Source organism: Lissotriton helveticus, chromosome 9 (assembly GCF_964261635.1).
Source record: "Lissotriton helveticus chromosome 9, aLisHel1.1, whole genome shotgun sequence".
Lineage (NCBI taxonomy): Eukaryota > Metazoa > Chordata > Amphibia > Caudata > Salamandridae > Lissotriton > Lissotriton helveticus.
Genome location: NC_136070.1, coordinates 535,611,862 through 535,633,926, shown reverse-complemented (window position 1 = coordinate 535,633,926; position 22,065 = coordinate 535,611,862). Strand labels below are relative to the sequence as shown.

The 22,065-nt window shown below is 49.2% G+C and overlaps 1 protein-coding gene across 2 annotated transcripts; it reads left to right on the top strand.

The window, feature by feature from the left end:
- Nucleotides 1–274: 274 nt before the first annotated feature.
- Nucleotides 275–21,216, top strand: SNRPA (small nuclear ribonucleoprotein polypeptide A). Of its 2 annotated transcripts, none has more exons than XM_078660398.1 (7): nucleotides 275–412; nucleotides 1,554–1,639; nucleotides 5,439–5,611; nucleotides 8,685–8,843; nucleotides 9,100–9,288; nucleotides 17,534–17,619; nucleotides 20,571–21,216. In XM_078660398.1, the coding sequence occupies exons 2-7, from the start codon at nucleotides 1,567–1,569 to the stop codon at nucleotides 20,728–20,730; spliced, it is 840 nt and encodes a 279-aa protein (XP_078516524.1). In that variant the 5' UTR covers nucleotides 275–412; nucleotides 1,554–1,566; the 3' UTR covers nucleotides 20,731–21,216. The 2 variants fall into 2 exon arrangements, with proteins under 2 accessions (XP_078516524.1, XP_078516525.1); XM_078660399.1 differs by having other exon boundaries at nucleotides 300–394.
- The last annotated feature ends 849 nt before the right edge of the window (nucleotides 21,217–22,065 follow it).

Below are 22,065 nucleotides of genomic sequence, written 5' to 3'. Positions count from 1 at the left end.
CTCCTCGACATTGTAATGAAACATCAGAAACTCGTAAATTTAGCAAAATAAAAAATGTTTTGCAGGTTGATAACAACGGTAGTAATGTTGCCTATGGCAGTGGATACATATTTAATTCTTCCTAAAGAACGTATAGGACTGATTTGATTAACAAATTCACCGAGGGGAATAAAACCCTTCCAAGATGGTCGTCACATTCGGCAGCTACCTTGCAGTCACGTTATTCCGCTTAGTCTTTCTTCTCTGCGTTCCACCGGTTTGGAAAGACACTTCCGTGGTTTCGCTCGCGCATATCCGGTGGTCAGACGTTGCGCAGGCGCACAGTGGAGTAGTTGTTCCAGCTTGCGGCCTAGTCACATCGAAGAGAGGATTTCTAATCGTCGTCGGAGCTCCGGTGTTTGAGTCAAGCTCGGTTAGTACCTTCGTAGTGTGTTTCACAGGGCAACCATAAATGAGTGAGGAGATCTTGGTTCTTCTTTGGGTCGGGCTTTTGTAGTTGTAGTTGAGAGACGTGGGCGAGGTGGTTAACATATAGGCGCGGCGAGGTCTTGGAGGAAGTGGGGGGCGCAGAAAGCCATGCGTTATAAAACAAATGTGCTTTGTTCAAACTACACGGTCTGTAACATTATATATATGTTACAAGTGGGGGAACCAATGGCCCTGCGGTGGATGTGTGGGTTAGGACGTCGTGAAAGTGGCTTAGACTGGCTTGGCGCAAATAGGCATGTGGCTGTTTGGGGACCTTGATAGCGAGTAAAAATAAAGGTTCTTGAATATGGGTGTGGAAGAAATTTGTAAATGGGGAATATGCAGTGGATTGCATGGCTTGGCTGTATGCGGGCGAAGGGATGTATGTTTGGCCTTTCACTGAATATACTTAATTTAATTAGTAATCTTAACCGAACAGTTGCGGAATTTTTCACCCTCCCTATTCGAAATTCCTCTCTTATTGTAATGAAGCCTAAATGGCCCATAGTAGTTTGGATGGTATTAAAACCTATTTTCGTTACGAATTATCCTGGAAATGAAGCTTTGTACAAACACATGATCACGGTATTCATCTTTGCAAATGACTTATGGGAAGCAAAAAGATGTCTAGATTTCGTGTCGCATTCAGGGGTGTTGAGCAGGTGGACCTAGATTTATTTCCTTCTTGTTTTCGCGGTCTAAGAAGCCGTTCAGGATCCCGGTGTAACGATATTTCTTGATATCTGCCATGACAGCTTGACGAGTTATCAAAGTATAGCATCTATGCTGTGCATAGCTGTACACCAATGTCTGCTGATGTTTACTTCAAGTGCAGTCTGTAGTTGTGTTCTTTCTGCCACCGAACATTGCTAGCAGATAATGTGAATGTGTTTTTTAACTAGCATTTTCTTTGCACACCGCAAAGGGGGGTCCAAGTTCTAGGCGCTGCACAAAGATTTGACAAATCTGTTTGTTCTTGAAAATAGCAGTCTGAAAGGAGTCTTGTACTTAGTCCTACATTTTTCAATGCTAGTTTTTACTTTGTATTCAAATACATATTTTTGATTCTCATTTTTCCCGAAAAGCCTATATCAAGCAATGGCTGTCCCAGAAGCTCGCCCCAATCATACGATCTACATCAACAATCTCAATGAGAAGATCAAGAAAGATGGTAAGCTTGGTTTGGGTACTGATATATAAAGGGAAACAAACTTTTCCATATTGTCAATTGGGTTGACCGGGTTTACTCAAGCGTATTATGATGAGCTCAAAGATTGAATTCGGTGGGTATATCGATCAAATTACAGTTCCTGGGGGAGTGGCATATTTATTAATGTTTAAAAGTTGATAGCAGCTTTATACACCTATTACAGTATGTTGCGAAAATCGTGGACAAAACAAATTAATTTTTTTGACTGTGCCAAAGACTTTGCCAGTTTGAACAGCAAAACAAACAAGATGATGGACGGTATGTTGCACAATGGCAAAACATTCACCCCCAGTCACAGATCTGGGTTTAATCCATCGTTATTTTGCTCACCCGCCACACACTTTGCCACCTTGTCCGCCGGAGTCCAGGCTGCTGAACGCGGATGAACTATATCGTCCGGGTCCAGCATGCCTGAGGCAACTCGGAGGAGGAACTGGCTGGGCGCCAAGATTGCAAAGACTCCTCCTCATCAGAGTCTGCTGGCGAATGGACCCTACGGGAGTCTGGACCGGGGGGGGGGGGAAATAGGGGGTGTAACAGACGTCTTTGCGAGGAACACACTTTTAAGGCAGTCAAAAGCGTCCTTATCCACCCCCGGGCCTTCCTCCATGTGCCCCTTTTTAGGAACTGATGGACCCTCCCCCTGGGGTACGGTGGGCGCTGGTCTCTGGGGGTCCAAGTGGGAATAGGCCAACTTGGCGCATTCCGCTTTAATGCGGTTGGACAAACGCTCCTCCATGGGTCCTACCACATCATTCACACACTTAAATATGGATTCATCCTCTGCCTCATAAAATTTGGTCTTCTAGGGGTAAGTATTGAACCTGCTCCTCCTCATAATACTCCTCGCTGCTCATTGTCTAAAACCAGCTCTGCCTGCACTCTAAAAGGGTAGGGAACTTTTGTTTATCTCTAGCTTGCCCCCAACAATTAAACTGAACCAGGGGAAAAAAGGACTGCAAACGTGGCCACAAGAACCGGCAGACCTCTGAGAAGGATATGACATACAACAGTACCACCGAAAATCTCCAAAAGAATGGAATTAAGCATTGGGGAAAAACCGACACCAATAACGTGTCTTAAACTTTCACTTTCGAATTGGTATGGGCAGACGTCCGGACTGCAAAGCCTTTTCAGTCGGGAATAAGACCACAGGCCTCAAAAAATGGTACTAGTCCTGCAGGTCTAGTACCCGGGGAAAACCCTTCGACCCAACTGCAACTTACTTGACCTACATCTTTGAAAACGGAGCAAAAGTGACAAGTTAACAAGATTTAAAGGCATCTTTATTGCTCATTCCCCCTTCAACGACCGAGGACAAAAGTTAGTTTGTCTTCCTACTCGTCAGAAAAGGCGAGCATGACCTAAAAAGTAGCTCGTCCTCGTCCATTCTCCATCACAAATACGAGAGGATTGGATTGTCGAGCCCTGGGCCAGCATAGAAGGCGGCAACACCTCCTGCGCACATGCCCCCAGAACTGTCAGGACCCAGCCGCCACCAAGCGTGCGAAAACCAGCTCCTTGAGCTCTGTGCCATAAATCCGCCTGCAGGCTTTTCACATGGCTACACGGACCCCCGCCGGCAGAATGGGGACAAGGCTCATCGGACCAACGAGGCGCGGGAGCTCCCCCAAGCGGTCGAATATGATCGCACTCTAGGGACTGCAGCGAAAGGAGTGAGAAACGCTCCAGCTACCAGCGAATCTGCAAGGGGAAAAGACCCGCCACCACCCCGAGATCCTCGCCAACATGAAAGGGTCCCGCCTACAGGATTACAAGGACCCAACTGCCCTAATTTGCACAGAATGACAAACGTCCAGAAAAAAAGAGCACATAAGTGACTCATCTATTGCTGCATAGCAGAGAAGAGGAAGGACAACATGGATGAGGGGTTTTTCTTGGAGTTGTAGACACTGTGGAAGGACCGATAGTTAATATTATCCTATGGACTCATGGATATTGTAGTTCACCGTGTTTTTCATATGGATTGTTATTCCCTTTAGTGGGATAAAAAATGTTGATGACTTTGTTGATGCGGCTGGGAGAAAATGTTATAATTAAAGCGAAGAAAGAACAGCATAATCGGAGCCTCCGGTCCTGACATAGAACTTGAATTGTGTAACAATAGATTTTTTTTCAATTTTCCCCTGGTTCATGGCTGTTCACCTGCAATGTGATTGTAGTTGGAAATAAGGAGAAGCTCATACTTTTCTCAGTAAAACTGTCTGTGCAAATGTAATGGTCATTTCAATTAAAGATGTGTTGTCTGTAATTGGTAGTGCGCTACCACACCATGCATATTTCACACTACACCTCTTTACTCCATGGCATTCCAATGCGTCAATGCACTCTGCTCTACACCTACATTTCTCACTGCATTCTACTTTGCCACTTTGCTCTGCCAGTCCACTCTACGCCACTCTAATCTGCCCTGTACCATGCGCCCCTGTACTGTGAAACAATCAACTCTGCACCACAGTGCTCTATGCCAATTTACTCTAGGCCACTACACTAAACTCTGCAACACGTTACGCCATTATACTCTACTCTGCAACACCGAGCTCTATGCCACTGCACTATACACCAATGAGGTAAACATCACTTTGCTTAAAACCAATGTACTCTACACCAACTACTCTGTAGCACTGCGCTCTGTCAGCATACTCTACAATACTCTGCCACTGCACTTTATGCCAGTCAATTCTACTCTGTACCACTCTACAAGACTGCACTCTGCCACTGAACTCCGCACCACTCTGCATCACTGCTCTCTAAGCCACTGCACGCTACAACATTGCACTCTGTCACTGCACCCTACACCACTATTCTACTCCACTATACTCTGCAAGACTACACTTTGCCACTTAACTCTTCGCCACTCTGCGCCACTGTATGTTACTCCTCTCGACACAATTGGCTTTACAAACTATGCAATTCATTCTACTCTGCGCCACTGCACCGCTTTACTCTACACATCTCTACGTCACTACACTCTGCATCACTCCACGCCACTCTTCTGCATTCAATCTACTGTGCGCCACTGCTTTGCGCCTGTTCACTGTAGGCCACTACACTGTACAATACTCCACTCTGATGCTCTACTCCATTAAACTCTGTGCCACACCCTTTATGCCACTCGACATCACCATATTTCACTCTGCCTTTCTGCCTTTCCACTCTCCTACACTACTCCACTCTGCACCCCTCCACAACACTCTATGCCAGAGAGCTTCAAACTCGGGACAGAATTTTGAGTACGTCTGATTAAAATGTAACCCTGCACTAATTACATCAGTCCCTTTGAGCTGTGCACTAAATAGTCACTTGTATTTTTGTTGATTACCCTCCTCATCTTTCTATTTTCTAGGCTTCAGAGTACTTGGCCAAATATGAATGAGGTACTTATAGAGCACATTGGTGCTATATAAATATATTAATAAGATGAAAAGTATGCCGGTGCAACCAGTACCACAGCCCATTCAAGCCTTCAACCATGCATTGTTTCATTAGTTAATTTACATGCTGACCTAAAACGTCGTCCCTAAAACCCCGGAAAGTTCTAACCTACCCTAGTGTAGGGTATGTGTTCTCATACTTTATCCTGTATTTTTGAAGCATATTTGGCAATAGATATGTTGATCAATAAGGAAAATAAAATGTTACTTATTGTAGTACCTTATATTTGCCCTTGCTTATTTTTTGGAATAACGCAGTGAAATCAAGAATTGTAACAACTTTATTGCTTTTATTCTTTTGCTAGAGCTGAAGAAATCGCTGTATGCTATTTTTTCTCAGTTTGGTCAAATCTTGGATATTTTGGTGTCCCGAAGTTTGAAGATGAGGGGCCAAGCATTTGTTATTTTTAAAGAAATCAGCAGTGCCACCAATGCTTTGCGTTCCATGCAGGGCTTTCCATTCTATGACAAGCCAATGGTAAGTACCTTCTTAACACCCCATCATTGAGTGTATTTCTGGCAAGTGGGCAACGGTGCCTAAAGATCTTTACTGGTCGAAACTTACCAAAGATCTCATGTAGTTTAGCGCCCCACACACTAACTACATTGTGCTGGTCGTTGCAGGCAGTCTTCTCATTTACCAAATTGAACCACACTGTATTCGCTGTCATTGCTTTAGTTCTACATTTTTAAGCTATGTGTAAACTTCCGACAACAAAAGCGTTCTTCCGGCTTTTTTCCTCACTTTTGGCAAATTATGAGTCAGTATTTCAACGTCTTGTACAAATGTAGAGCATTAGTGCATTAAAGACAATTATGGAGATTGATTTGGTTGTCCTTACCAGCACAAAGAGCCGGTTGTCGAAGAGGAAAGGAGAAGCACCCTGGTATGGGTTATTCTGTGGTGAAATAAAAGCTCTACAAATGGAAAGTGTTTGAATCAAAACTTGAAATTTGTCGATCCTGGCATTGAACTGCCAATAACCCAATCAATTTCTATCTAACTGGAAGCAGAGAATCTTTCACATTGTCTTCTGGCATTGTATATCCGGGGGCATATAATTGATGACGTATTTGACCCCTTCCTAATTCCCAGCAAAGGTCACGTTACTAATACTATGCTAAAATTCTGATTATCCTTCACCTGTAGAAAAGTCTACAGCACCAGTGCCTAAAACAGCTAGAAAAGTAAAACTGCTTCATTATCCCACCTGCCGTTTAGCGCTTCCTCAACTGACTATCCTGCAATTTCAGGTCAACCGCTCTACAATTGCTTGTCTGTCCTCAATATCCCAACAAAGTCCATCAAGGCCTCCCTGGGTGACTGACACCCGTGATGCAATTGCTTAAATCTAGCAGGAGTTCTCTTAAAAGGCAATGGGAATAGAGAAACGGAAGCTGCATAATCTTTACACAACTGCAATCAGAAAGGTAAAGATAAATAATTGATCACAAAGGCTCTATGAAACTCCTTGGCTAGTTAGACTTCACAAGATAAATGCACACTTTTTAAACACTCTAAATTCACCTACTCACAAGAATGTGATTCCCTAGTAGAACAATTGATCCGTAAGTCTGAAAATATAGACAACTTGATGCAATAAGTAACCCGGATTTCACTCAATTCAAATCTTTCTTCCACCACAACCTTGAGGCTTGCAGATGAGTAGCCGTTCTGATGATAGTTCTGGGAACCTCACACGGGGTCCTGTGCAAATTTTCAAGGACATCCTCCATAAATAGTGACACACCCCTTTCTGAAATTGGGCACAGCTTACCCAGCCTTTCACAGATTGCACCTCTTTTCCTCCAGCACAGACTCTGCACCTACCACCAAACGGGACCTCCTTGATCTTGGTCAAGAGTAGAACCATCCCTTCATTCGCGAAAACTCCTCTGTTCATGTGTTTAATATGACATTCCCAGCCCCCTGGAAAGAGAATAATGTACAAACCTCTTTATTTATGGAGAGCTTTCTAAACCGGTCTCTGTGGCCACACAACTTTTGTTGTGTTTTAGCTCCGGTTTTAATAAAGTTGTAGGTATTCTCCTGCACAAATGCATCTATTGTCAAACTTATATACACCTAGTCATGAGAATGAGGTGCAGATGATTCTCTCATGCGCATACGAGCCACAGTACATCTGTCTCGTCCTCGGTCAAGGAACCACAGCTGTGCCTAAATCATATGGCCCAGCTATATCCACTTGAATGAAGCTTCCTACATCATGTTTGCCGTGGGTCAGCTCATGCTAGAGAGGATTTAGAAGTATGGTTGGAGTAAAAAGAGGAACTTAACCCCACTCTGAAATAGATTGAAACTGCCTTGCACGCTTTCCAAAAACTTACATGCTTACTGTGATGTATTTGATAGGTTGCTGTCCAGGTATAAGCTGCTAACCTATGGTGAGGGGGTCCGGGCTAGAGCAAACTCTGTCGTCCTGTCTCTGTGTGGCTGGCTGGCTCTCTGTGTGGCTGGCTGGCTCTCTGTGTGGCTGGCTGGCTCTCTGTGTGGCTGGCTGGCTCTCTGTGTGACTGACTGGCTGGCTCTCTGTGTGACTGACTGGCTGGCTCTCTGTGTGACTGACTGGCTGGCTCTCTGTGTGACTGACTGGCTGGCTCTCTGTGTGACTGACTGGCTGGCTCTCTGTGTGACCGACTGGCTGGCTCTCTGTGTGACTGACTGGCTGGCTCTCTGTGTGACTGACTGGCTGGCTCTCTGTGTGACTGACTGGCTGGCTCTCTGTGTGGCTGACTGGCTGGCTCTCTGTGTGGCTGACTGGCTGGCTCTCTGTGTGGCTGGCTGGCTGGCTCTCTGTGTGGCTGGCTGGCTGGCTCTCTGTGTGGCTGGCTGGCTGGCTCTGTGTGTGGCTGGCTGGCACAAAGCACCCATGCAGAAAAACATTGAAGGCTAGTGAATTTTATTAAGAGTGGGGGTGCACCAAATGAAACCTGTCTCGGCCAGTGTGCTGCACCCTTTGCGTCTTCTCCAATCCAAGGCAATGTTCTGCACGCAGATTGTTGCATAATGTCTCGTGAAAAAAGGCATTGTCCGAAGTTCTACGTGCTGTGTATAGTCTGACTACAATGTAGGGCTGATTGGAATGAGATCACTTTAAATGAAATGCAACAAAGTTTGTGTCAATTTGCTTTAGGGCTTGTTTGGACGTATTTCATTTAAAGTGATTTCGTTCCAGTTGGTGTACATTTGCTTTTATTTCTTTCGGTTTACTTCCCATGACCAACCCAAATGAATACACATCAGTGTTACCTTGCGCATAGCAGATTCTTTACTTAGTGATTCAGATACACTGTGTGTGAATTAACGTAGATTGTTTTAAGTTATATGTGAAGAAAATGAGTGTAGGACACTTGCGCTAATCTTAACATGCTTTAAAGAACTAATTCTTTGACGCAGCTATTTTTATTTTTTACCTCCTGTCTGGTATGTACTTCACAGTATCAAGGCCAGTTTCCATTAAAATAAAAATCTAACCATTGGTTGCCTAGTTCGCATCCGGAAATATAATGCTACCTGTTCTGTCTAACAGAGAATCCAGTATTCAAAGATTGACTCTGATATTATAGCCAAGATGAAAGGCACCTTTGTGGAAAGAGCGAAGAAGGAAAAGAAAAAACCCAAAGCTCCAGAGCCAGTCCCGATAAAAAAGGCTGCTCCAATGATGCAAACGGTTGTTGGACCAGTGCCTGTGAGTATTTCTCATTCTGGGCTATGTTTCTGTGCATGCAGCAATTTGGTGGAAATCATTGACTATTGTGATTTAGATCAAGTGGGTGTATAAACAAAAATAAAACAGCAGGTGATGTGTATCCTCACATTCAAGTTTTGAGCACTTTGGTGTAGAATTAAGTGTTTTATTTTTTTAGTGGTTTATAAAGCCACTGACCACAACATGCTATCTGAGCCTGCTGATGCCTAAAACTGTGGTATTTTTGCTTCTTCAGGGCATGCAACCAGGCATGCAGCCGGGAATGCAGTCGATGAACCAAAATCCACGGATGATGCAAATGCAAGGACAGCCTGGGTACATGCACCCATCTGGCATGATGGCAGGAATGGGCCCTGGACAGATGGGTCCTGGAGGCATGCCACCCTCTCAAATGATGCCTGGCCAGATGCCGCTTATGCAGCCGGTGAGTGCTTCTTTATTTGCTGAATTGAGATTATTTTATTTTTTTCTGCTCTCAATGTTAATCAGTGTACTTGGCAGCCTAGTTGGAGTATTTCGTTTGCAAACACTGTCTACATGGCCATCTTTTATTTGTATATCTGACGGAATCACACTTAACTGGTTTGGAATTAGAATAGTTTGAGCATTACGTGCCATGAAAGTTATTTTCTTGGGACGAGGGTGAATGAGATGCTCGCTAATATTGAGGTAGGAAGTTTCCTTGTTTTGAGCTGCATGCTTTTCTGTTTGCTCCTTACCGTCTACAGCTTAAAGCATTTGTTTCATGTCGAGCACTTACCTTAATTCTACTTTAAGTTAATTTGGGGGGCGTGGCTTAGGGCGGCAAGATGGCGGTCGCACTTTATTAGTGCTCCGGACCCCCCTTCAGCCATCCGTCCGCTATCCGCCACCAACAGTGCCCATCGACCTACTTGCCTGACAACATCCTCCTCTCCTGGCCGCGAGGCACCCCCGGCTGTGTTCGAGACGTCCTGCCGGCCCCCTGACTAGCCCGGTGTTGCCTGCCCCAAGCTGCCCGCGGGGGCGACCGGTACACCGAACCCCGTGGGGCCTGCCTGGCTCTGGTGCCAGAATCCCGCATACAGACCCAGAGGTTGGTGGTGAGCGGGGTCCCCCGCGGAATTCCTTGGATCTGCGGCGTTGGATCTTTGCCTCTGGGGGTGCGGCGGCGAGCCAGGGGCGGCGCTGTGGGCTGCATCGGCTTGCCGGGGGTTCTCCCCCGGTTCCCGGCCTGGCTGCCACTTTGGGCCCTGGTTTCCGCGCCCCTGAGCCGGTGGGCGGGCGAGCGGTCCTTGTGAGCGCGATCTCCGGCCTCCGTGGATATCGAGGCGGGGACCGGGAGCGTTCCTGAGAGCGGAGACGACCTGCTGGAGGCCTGTCCTGACTTCTGATCCCGGCGGCGCTGTGGATCCTGGCGGCGCTGTGGATCCTGGCTCCTGGGCTCATGGGGCTGCGGGCGGATTGCCCGCCTTCGGAGGACTTGTCCCTGGACGGCTGCGCTGCGGATCCCTGTCCTGTTCGGCCCGCGGCAGTAGTGAGCCCCCCTGTGTCGGCGGATGTGTGGCCCTCCGGCCCCGGGGTGTGGACCGACCGGCCCGGACCTGTGGCCCTGCTTGCAACGTTCTTGGCCCCCCCCCCCCCGAGGAGTACTGACCCTGGGCCCCGGGGCTGGCTTCGCATCGGCTTGGAGCTGATCCGCCGTGGGTCTTGAGGTGGGGAGCGTGTGTGGGGACGGGAGACCGGTATCTGGGGGGCGCTCGCCTGGGAGGAGAGACCGCAGGCGCACCGTTCCCTGTGCGCCCACCGGACCCGGAGCGGCCCTGGGCCCGCTGACCGCCCCGCCGGACCTGTCGCCCGCAGCCTGAGTCCTTGGGGACCCGCGGGGGTGCAAAGTTGATGCGCTGCTCCAGCAGGGGACTTTGTGACTCTGCCCTGCCACATCGGGGGTCGGGTCCGAGCTGGACCACTGGGACAGTGGAGACGTCTGTTTGGCCCCCCCGATACGTTGTTATCCGCGCTGAGCCCGGGGTGTCCCCCCCCCCCCACCTGCCCCCGGCCGCCCGCTGGGCTCCACGGCGGGCTCTCTGGACGCTGGGGCACCCCGCTTACCTGCCTACGCGCCACGAGTTGGGCCCTCCTTGGTGGCCCTGCCTTCCCCGCGCTACCATGGTCCGAGGGAAGGGTACGCAACCCCGGCCCGCCCCCTCCCAACTCCGGATGGACCAATTCGCCAAAACTGACCACGCTCCTGACACCGGGCCTCCGCCCTCTGGGGCGACGGGGGGGGGGGGGCCTATCCACGATCCTGCATGCGATTAGTGCCTCTCAAACCTCTGTTGAAACCAAAATCGGCGAGGTGCGCGTCGACGTGGCCCTTATCCGTCAGGACCTATGGAACGCCACGGCGCGTATCACAGAGGCAGAGTCCCGGATATCCACTGCGGAGGACGACCTGACAACGCTCAAGGCCCAGGTGGCACGCCTTCAAACGTTGACCTCTGATCTTCACCACCGAGCGGAGGACGCCGAAAACAGAGCCAGGCGGAACAACCTCCGCCTCCTGGGATTTCCGGAGGGGGTGGAGAAGGGTCAAGTGGCTGACTTTCTGGAGACCTGGTTCCGCTCCGGGATGCCTGCAGAGAAGCTTTCCCCCTGGTTTGCTATTGAACGGGCCCATCGCTTCTTAGGGCCCCGGCTCCCTCCAGGGGCCCCCGCCCGGCCCTTCATCCTCCGGATTTTCAACTTTAGGGACCGGGACGCCATCCTCAGCACAGCCAGAGACCTGGGCCCCCGGAAGTATGACTCCAAAATCATGATCTTCCCGGACTACTCAAGAGAGGTCCAATCCCAACGATGTTCCTATGAGGAGGTTAAGCAAAAACTCAGGGCGCTGGGGCTGCGCTACGGCCTCCTCTTCCCCGCCAGACTCCAAGCCCTCTTCAATGGTAAGTCCTTCTTCTTTGACTCTCCTCAGACGGCCTGGACCTGGCTCACGGAGGAGCGGCCTCCTCCCTGGACGGGGGGCCCCCCTACCCAGGGTCCTCCGTCCAGCCTGCGAGGGGCCTAAACCGAGAAGGCAGCGGACCGGCTCCCGCAGACGTGGCCGCCCACGCAGGGACGCCTCGGGTTCACCATTGGGTACAGCACGGCGACCCACTTCTCCCCCTGGCCAGGAGGCACCATTACCAACGGACCCTCCATCGGGGACCGCCGTGGACATTCCCTCCTCCTTGAATGGGAACCTGCGCAAGTCCAGATCGGAGTTGGACCTTTCTGGCAGCCCTGTTATCCGAGACTCTCCACTGGATGCGGCGGACTGACTCGGGTCCCGTGAGATTCACCCGCCTGTGGCGATCTTGTCTGCCTGAGTGACATCGGAGGAGCTTGCTCTAGTCCTGCAGACGCCCCGAGGGGCGACCCACCTGGAGCAGACTTCAGTTGAAAGCTGTATCTCATTTACTGTGTGCTTTCTCCTTCCATCATCGGCCTGGCTTTAATGTTCTCCTCCTCTGCGCTTGTATCTGCTACTTTCACGCTCTACTCTCTATCTATCATGGGCCACTATGGCCGACCAACCGATATTCAACAGGTTCACTTGTATTACATAACATCTCACTGTTGCCATTCATTTGACTGTACGGAGGGGGGTCCTCCTATGCTTGTCCACCTAAAGTAGTGCTACGGCTCCCCACTAATCGTTTTAGCTTAGTGTTTGTCCCCTCGTGAGGGGTTAGTTTGTTGAGGGGTTGGGTTCGGGCGACAGATGCTTCCTGTTCTGAAGTGTAGGTTGGGGGGCTTTGGGGTGGAGGAGGCCGTTGCCTCCTGCACTGTTTGTTGTTTTTAGCCGCCTATGGGCCGCTTACAGACTCCTTGTGTCCTGGCCGTTCCCCGGCCATAGTGCATGCTGCCTATGAGCTGCTGGTCGCAGCTTCCCCTTCTTCCAGACTTAAGGCGGGTACACCCCAATCCGACGCATTGCTCTCGCCCAATGACCTCCCGGCCCATCTGGGTCCCCCTGGCCCCTGCTGGCGACGATCCGCGGGTGTCTGCCCTCTCCTGTTCCAGGGCCCCTACCCCGGGCGCTGGTGCCCCCTGGCCTCACCCTGTCGGCTGGTCCCTCTGGCCGCTTCCGGACAGCTGGGCCCGCCCTGATTAAGTACTCCCCGGGTGGTCCCCCCCACCCACATTCCCCTCCTCTCCGGATGGCCTCTAGTCTAACTAGACCCCTGCACGTTCTCTCTTGGAACGTTAACGGTCTCATCGACCGTATCAAACGCGCTGCGGTCCTGCGAGCGGCTCATCGCCAATCTGCGGACGTACTCCTGCTACAGGAGACCCACCTGCTGGGGACCCAATGCACCTTCCTGGCCCGTCTCGGTTTCGCAATGGTCTGGCACTCAGGGTTCCGGCGCGGCTCCCGGGGGGTGGCAATCCTCTTAAGGAAAGGGCTTCCCTTTACCATGCTTAAGACCCACAATGACCCTCTCGGGCGCTTTGTTGCTGTGTCGGGCGTGCTGGAAGGATTTCCCCTCAACATCGTGTGTGTCTACGCTCCGCCCACCCTCCTGTCTTCGACTTAAGACTGTCTTACCCAGCTGATTCCCACCTTCCCGGCCGGTCTCACCATCGTGGGAGGAGACTTCAATGCGGTGATGCAACCAGGACGCCTTCCCGGCCGGTCTCACCATCGTGGGAGGAGACTTCAATGCGGTGATGCAACCAGGACGCGACTCCACTGGGCCCCCAACGGCGAATCGCTCCTCCTCGTCGTCTGCTCTATCGAGCTGGGGGTTGTGTGATGTCTGGCGGATATGGCATCCGCGCACGACGCAGTTCACCCATACCTCGGCCTCCCATCGCACTCACTCGCGCATTGACCTCCTCTTACTCCCAGCCACTGAATGTCACCTAGTCTCAGGAGCCACCATGTTACCGCGGGGGCTCTCGGACCATTCCCCAGTCTCCCTCCGCCTGGGCTACGCGCCTGGAGGCCCGCGGGCCATGTGGCGCCTCAACGCCTGGTTTCTACAGGATCAGGAGCTGGTGGAGGAGCTACAGCGAGAACTGGCCCACTATTTCACCACTAATGAAGGCTCGGTCTCCTCGTCAGGTACCCTATGGGAGGGGGGCAAAGAGGTGATCCGAGGGGTGGCTAGAGGGCTGGTACACACCAGGCGCGCAAGCCGCCTGGCCCGTATCACGGAGCTGGAGACCCGAGTGGCCAGGCTGGAGACTGGGCATGCGACGCGTGCCCAGGGGGACCCCTCCCGGCAGTTGGCCCTGCTCCGGGAGGAGCTTCGTCAGGTCTCCCTCGATGCGGCCCAACAGCTATGGAGGTCCTCGTGGCAAGGATCTTTGGATGGGGGGATAAGAACGGGAAACTGCTCCACAATCTGGTCTCCTACCCCTGGGCCCATCGAGTCATCCCGGAGATCCGCACATCTGACGATGTCCTGCTTACCTCCTCTCGAGACATAGCGGGTGCCTTTGCCGATTTTTATGCCCGCCTCTATACGGAGAGCCGACCCGGCGCACGCCTGGACGCTTTCCTGGGTAGAAACGGCGCTCGACTACCTTCCCTGGCCCCGGAGGTCGCGGCGACCCTGGAGAAACCCTTTACCCGGGAGGAGGTCCTGGAGGCCATCCCCCTACTGCACAGTGGAAAAACACCAGGTCCGGACGGGTTTCCGCAGGAGTTCTACTCCAGCTTTCGGGAGACCCTAGCCCCCCACCTGTTAAAGCTCCTTTCTCCATGCGATTGACCGGGGATCCTTTCCTCCGGAGTCGGACCTGGCCACGATTGTGGTCCTCCCCAAGACCCACCCGCCCTCCGTGCACTGTGCAGACTTCCGACCTAGCTCCCTTATAAACACAGACATTAAACTCTTTGCCACCATACTGTCCCAGCGGCTCAGACCCCTATTGGGAGACCTCATCCCCCCCCCGGATCAATGCGGCTTCATGCCGGCTAGGGGTACTCGCCACTGTATCCGCCGCCTCCACCTGGCCCTGGCACACCGCTCTCGCCTGACGCCCTACCCGGCCCATCTCTTTCTAGACTTTGAGAAGGCGTACGGTGGGCTGGAATTATCTCCTGGATGTTCTCGAGGCAATGGGCTTTGGCCCCAGATTCCGCAGCTACGTTGGGGTACTGTATGCCAACCCCCAGGCCCGTGTCATGGTCAATGCGGCACTTTCGGACACATTCCCGATATGCAGGGGCACGCGCCAGGGGTGTCCCCTCTCTCCACTCCTGTTCACACTAACGATGGAGCCCCTGGCGATGTCCATACGACACGACCACCTGGTCCAGGGCTGGACCTGGAATGCTAGCCAAGTCGATAAGATAGCCCTTTATGCGGATGACGTCCTACTATACCTGGCGGACCCGGCGTCCTCAGGGCCCCGATGTATGCGGATCCTCTGAGCTTTCGAGCAAATATCCGGTCTCAGGCTCAACGCGGCAAAATCCACCTTAGTCCCGTTGCATCCCTCCCAGGAGTGCTTCGACTGGCAATCCTCCATTCCTCTGAGGTGCCACTCGGTGAAATACCTAGGGATATGGGTGTCCCTATTGCCGGAGCTGGAGTGGGCCCTGAATGTTACACCCCTAGTGACCCGGATGCGGGCGGACTTCAAAAAGTGGCAATCCCTCCCCCTCAACCCCCTGGGACGCAGTGCCCTTTTCAAGATGATGATCCGCCCGCGTTTCCTCTACACACTTCAGAATATCTCTATTCCCCTTCCTCGGTCCTGGTTCCGGGAGTTGGACGGAGCCCTCAGCAGGTTTCTCTGGAATGGGGGGACGACCGCGCATCTCTCTCACATAGCCGCATTCCCCCCTTTGACGGCGGTATATGCTTCATCCACTTCTACCTCTACTACCTTGCTACCAAACTGATCGTTATCCACGACTGGTACGCGGGCGGCTGGTCCGATCCAGCGTATCGAGTGGAGTTGGGGATGATTGACTTCCTGCAACTGCAGGCATTCCTCTACGGCTGCCCCATCCCGCAGCACCTGGCCCCAATTACCAGAGAGGTCTTGATGGCCTGGCATGCTGCCCTGCGACACGTAGGGTGGGATCGCAGGCTAACGCGACAGACGCCTCTTTGGCACGGGAACTGGCTTTGTGAAGCCGCATCTCTTACAGGGTTTCGCTGTTGGGACCTCATTGGTGTCGCTTCTGGAGGACGTCTGGGTTGGGGACCACATGCGCGCCTTCGCAGACCTACAACACAGATGTGCTCTATCCCACTCCTAGCACTACCGTTATCTGCAGCTGCGCCACGCCCTGTCCGCATTTCCCCGTGCCGACTCCCCTGCCTGAGTTCAGTCAGCTGGAAGCACAGGTTATGATGGGGGACCTGGGCAGGGAAGGGGTCTCACGTATATATCGAACCCTGGTCAACAACAGCCCTTCCTCCCTGGACCTCTTGCGCGCCCGCTGGGTGGGACCCTTGGAAGAAGCGGACTGGAGAGATGCCCTAATGGCCCCACGTACCCATACCATGTCTTCCAAACTCCGGCTTGTCCCAACATATTACCTACACTCCTATTTCACCCCTGAGAGGATGTTCTACGCCCTGCCCCGGACTTCCCGAGGTGGGGTCACTGCCCCGCTGACTTCCCGAGGTGGGGTCACTGCCCCGCTGACTTCTACCATATGGTGTGGACCTGTGGGGGCCTTGACAAATTTTGGAGGGGAGTTGAAAGGGAACTTACACTGGTCCTGGGGTGGGAGATCCCCCATGAGCCGAAGAGGCTCCTGTTGGGAGTTTTCTCGGGCCTGGATGGCAACCGTTCGGTCAAGCGCCTACTGGGCACCGCGGTTGCGGTGGCAAAGCGGGATATAGCCCGTAACTGGCTCCGGAGGACCGCGTCTGGGGTGGGGGGGTGGAGGAGGGGGCCGACTGGTGCAGGGCCCAGGAGGAGGCCCTCTGAGTCCCAGGGCACCCCTGAGAAATTCTCCAAGATATGGGGGATATGGTTCAATCTACTGCCACCATGAGTTCAGTGACCTACCCTGTCCTCATCACCACTGGGCGGGGCATATGGTCGGGTGGGGTGACTCTACCGCCGCCTCTATGCATTGCTGCCAATGTTTCATTTGATGTATACATGACTTTGCTGCGACCAATGAACTGCCTTTATTGTCAAGTGTTTTTGTTTTTCAAATGCTAATAAAGTTGATTATCAAAAAAAAGTTAATTTGATATTTATTGCAGTGTTAAACTATTGCAGCTGTATTATGTAAACGGTAACACTCGTGCACACCGATCAAAACATTAAACTGACTGGTGTTATGCACTGTGCCCTAGTTTTAAATTTCTATTGCAGGGATTGGCTCATATCTTACAAATGGTTGAACTGATTCAAACCCTACAGTTATGCCACTTACCGTCCATCCTACAATATGTTGTGTGAAGCAGAAAGTTCACAAGTTTGTTAGCTAAGAGTCTGTTAAAATGTGTACCATAACGTGGGTTAATGTTACTGAAAAAAATGCTGATTTGAAACACTCTTGATATCAAATCTGATGGTGTGGGAAGTTAAGACCATTTAATGTAGCTCTTGGTTATGGTCAAAATCACCCTGTTCACAACATTGATGGAGAGCGTCGCTGTGTTTTCTTCCTCACTCCACAAACTGACTGCTTCAATTGAATAACTTTCTTTTTCTTTTAGCTTGAGAATCCACCAAATCACATTCTGTTCCTTACCAACCTGCCTGAAGAAACAAACGAGCTAATGCTTTCTATGCTTTTCAACCAGTAAGTTTTCTTCCTTATTTAAGATTTTAAATATCCACGATCCGGGTTTTGTATGTGTGCATAATGACGGTTAATTTAGGTATTTACTTTTTCTTTGCATCCTTTTCTGATATAGGCTGGTAATTATGATTAGGGCTCCCGGTTTTATGGTATTTATTTTTTTGCCATTTCAGTCTGTATTTATCCATATTTATTTTTGGGGCATTTTATCTGCATTTATCCAGATTTATTTTTGCAGCAATCAAAAGGCAGCGCTGCAGCTAGTATTTTTCCACATTTAAATGGACAATGTACACCGTTTCCCTTTCATTTCTGTTTAATATGGGTGATGTGTGAAAAGCTACAAACATTTCTCTTGGATTAAAACAGACCTCGCCTATTAAAGATGGGCAGGTGTCACAGTGATTATTTGCAGTAAAATAAATGGGCTGCTGCTGTTGTGCACTCAGGTGGATTGTTCTTGCAGCCACATGTTGTTGCAGATTTAAATAGCACGGACTCGACACTGAGGTATTTGCGCGCTTTACTTTTCCGCACACACTTCATATTAGGGCACATTCATTTGTGTCAGTCACGGGGAGATTCCGTGATAGTACACAGTACCCTGCACTGCAAGAGGCTCCGAGCAACCCAGCCACAAACGCCTAAAGATTCCAGCCCCAACCACGATTGGCTCAGGGGCACGGCAGCAGGTCAAAAAAATACCTTTATTAGCAGGAATCTCCAGCAAATCACAAGCCCTGCAGCCAGGGGCGCAATTAGAGCCACATTTAGTGGGGGGTGGGGGGCTTTATCTGTAGTATAAAATGTACATGCATGTCTGGGATGGGTAACTGCTTGGATAGGTAGCTTCTTACAAACATACACATTTGTGGGTATTTAGTCATTTTCCCAAGTGAATCTATCCAGAAACTCCCACAAGTTGAACACAGGTGCTCAGATCTTTAAGAATCGGGCCCACTGTGTGAATGCTCACCCACGTGCCCCCATTTGTCCAGAAAGTGCCATTTGAGTCAACCTTGACATTACCCTGTGACCTCTCGGGGTAAACTGTCCATTTTGGGTGCATTTGTTTTCGTATCGTTTTGTTCCACGTTCTTTTAACCACCCACCGCGTGGGTATGTAATCGCACTTGTGCACCATGTTTACTTTGTAAACTAGAAGTACAATCAACAGGCTCTACCCCCATCGCAGTTCACTAAGGAATTTTCTTGTAAGCCCACCGTAAAGAGGCGTCCCCAGTGTCCCAGCAGCTGAAGCCACGCTACGGTGGCTGCGAGTTTCCACGGTGAGCTCAGCATGGTTCCGTCACGGTTCTTAATAGGTGTGAGTTGCTTTCCCTGGACTTAAGGGACTAAGACGTGTAATTTGGGTTACCAATAACAAAATGCATTTCACGCTGGAGTTCTCTCAAATGAGAGTATTCGACTCTCCCGGCAATAGTTAGATTGGAGATACAGAGGCTCTAGAAGTGGTGACAAAACAACAAAGCCTCTTTAACAAGTTATTGGTCTTTTAACCCCATGGAAGCTCATCATATTCTGCTGCTGCGCTGGGATTTTCAAAAACCCATTATTCATGACGAGCTGGGCTCGTCATGAGCGTGCGAGGAGGCTACTTCATGACGAGCCCAGCTCGTCATGAGCGTCGAAGGGGTTAAAGACCTGTGAAGTACTCTGGTGCGGCTGTGCCCGGGAAGCTGACTCCGCTCACGCAACCACACACGAGGGGGGCCTGTCTGCAGCTGAGAACCGTGGCAAGTCACCTTGGCTGGAGCGCGGCAGCACTCGCAATTTACTAGTATTTAACCGCATCTACATATAAATACAGACAAAGGAAAAATAGTTTTCCGTCTGTATTTATGTGTAAATATTCGTTTAAACTGAAAACCGGGAGCCCTAATTATGATTGCTTACCCAGGGTTAAAGTGTTTTAATAGAGCACATCATTGTTCCCTTCTACCATATCTATAATTGTTCCCATGTTCCCCTTACCCTGGCTAGCATATGTTAATTCTTAGTCTTTGGCACATTCTACGAATTTACGTCCATGCTGACTTGACAGCAGTCGCCAGCCAAGTCCTTCTTGCAGTTTATCAAACACTTTTTTCTAAGTGATGCTTCAGACAAATGTATTCTAATTCACTATAATTTAACAACTTTATTCCCCAAGTTGCATTTGTGTTCTTTTAATGTTGAAAGTGTTCAGTCGCCAATCTTGCTTTAATGCATATTCAGGAAGCATTCAGTAGGCTCAAATTAACTTTTGTTGGAAACGTGCTATATATAGATGGAGCTATATAGATGGATGGATGGTTAGATGTTAAATATATATATATATATATATATATATATATATATATATATATATATACACACACAGTTTGCTTAATGCATTCGTTTGGAGCACATACCCTAATAGTAAAGGTCTTTCATTAATGAATCCATCTTATCAACAAGTTTGAACACATGCACAAGGATACAAACTTTCTTAATGGAACACAATAGTCTTTTGCAGATCCATACTGTGGGTTTGCAAAGTGGCAGCCAAAGAGTGGTCCTAACATTAGTCTGTTGCCTTGACCTCAAACTATATATATGACCCCCTACTGTGGAAGTGTAGCCCATTGCTTGGTGGTTCACTGGGCCACTTCTGCATGAGCTGGTTACAGCTTATCCTCTAGTAAGGCATGAGATGGCTACTAGCTTTTCTAAAGATGTCAAATGATTGTGGTGCATCGAAAGAGAATCATCAAGGAGTTCAACTTCTGTAAAGTATTTGTGTGCAAAGCATGCATGAATAGGGGTTTATTTTCTGCCAAGTAACTAAGTGCAGATGTTTTCGTAAAAATTAACTTGGTGTCCCACAGATCTTGGTGGCATACACAAGTGAAGACAGTCTGCCATTACGATAAAAAGTTATGGAATCTAAATCCTTTCTTCTGTTGCAGGTTCCCTGGATTCAAGGAGGTACGGTTGGTACCGGGCCGGCACGACATTGCCTTTGTGGAGTTCGATAATGAAGTGCAGTCTGCAGCGGCCCGTGATGCACTGCAGGGCTTCAAAATCACCCAGAGCAACGCCATGAAGATTTCATTTGCCAAGAAGTAAAGTTATTGATTGCTCCCCACAATCCTCACTGTGGGGAAAAAAAGCTCCAACTCGGCTTAATTGTCCAAGCCGTTAATGACTTGTATTTTAAAGCTCTCACTCGTGCACCTACTGTTTAGATACAATTTGTTTTGTCAGGTAAGTTCGTTTCCCTAGATTACTTAGTTTTGTGTTAAAAGAAACTTTTTAGCATCCCTTTCTCCCTCACATGTTACCATTACAAACCACCTAGATTCAGACTTGATTTCTCTGTCAAATGTTTCTGTTGAACATGCTCCTCGCATTGAAGATTCATGCCACAAAATCCATTGTGTAATCTCTCCTGCCCAGTGTACTCTGTGTGGTATTTGTACGAGTGTTTAGCGTGGTTGAAAGCAGCTGTAAATTATTTTTTAAAAATGTGGTTAAGCATTGCACCCAGAGTCTGCCAACCAGACACTACACCTGGAGCTTCTGTTAAATAAAAGTTTTCATTTAAAAACTGCATTTGATTCGTATTGTTTTGGACTTTTTGGAGTACTTGCTTGATAATTAATCGGGACATTACTTTTGATTGAGCCCTGCATGCAAGACAGTAATCACAATCATACATTGTTACTAGACCTGCAGGTCTAGTAACTTTAATCTACTTGACCTAACTGTAATGTACTTGACCCATGAACTGGTCTCATTGTGTGATCCTAGGCAAATATTTTGTCTTATGGAGCCGCCTTTTTCTTTATCACATGAGAGCACCTTCAAGTATGCAAGAACTTTTTCTGCAGTACTTAATGTTTGCTCCATGTATAACGAGAGTAGAGTCCATATATAGGGTACACATGCATGACTTGCTTCTTAGTTCAATAATAATATTGTCATCTGGGCAGGAGCAGTAATAATTCCCAGTTCATGTTTAAAAACTTGTTTCATAAATATATTACCAACGCATGATGTGGTAGTGCAATGTATTTTACAGATAGCATTCCCACTAACGTAGTTTTAGTGATATCACATAAGCAAATTTTGGAAATTGGAATCCGGCAAAAATATTTAAAATGTGCACATTGCCAAGTAAAGTGTTCTCATTTGTTTTGATCCTATAAAAAATATTTTTTATACCTAAATTACAAAAATGGGTCTTCATAACTAGTGAACCAAATTTGAAATGTTAGAACAGTTCACTTATCTATTTCAGTGTTAGAAAAAAGCATGACCTCTTACTGCCTTTCATTTAACATGCTTTGCACAGTTCAATTGTCACTCAATTCACTTTACAGAACCCACTAACTTAAGTCCCAGAAAAATAAATGTAATAAGATAAGCCGACTTTTTTGTTTCAAATCTTTTTATTTTCCA

What these genes read in the sequence shown, in the direction of transcription:
- SNRPA (XM_078660398.1), top strand. Translation starts at nt 1,567, where the DNA reads ATGGCTGTCCCAGAAGCTCGCCCCAATCATACGATCTACATCAACAAT. An exon ending in CGGTTGTTGGACCAGTGCCT is followed by an intron (nt 8,844 to 9,099) that starts GTGAGTATTTCT and finishes TTGCTTCTTCAG; the next exon opens with GGCATGCAACCAGGCATGCA. An exon ending in AGATGCCGCTTATGCAGCCG is followed by an intron (nt 9,289 to 17,533) that starts GTGAGTGCTTCT and finishes TTTTTCTTTTAG; the next exon opens with CTTGAGAATCCACCAAATCA.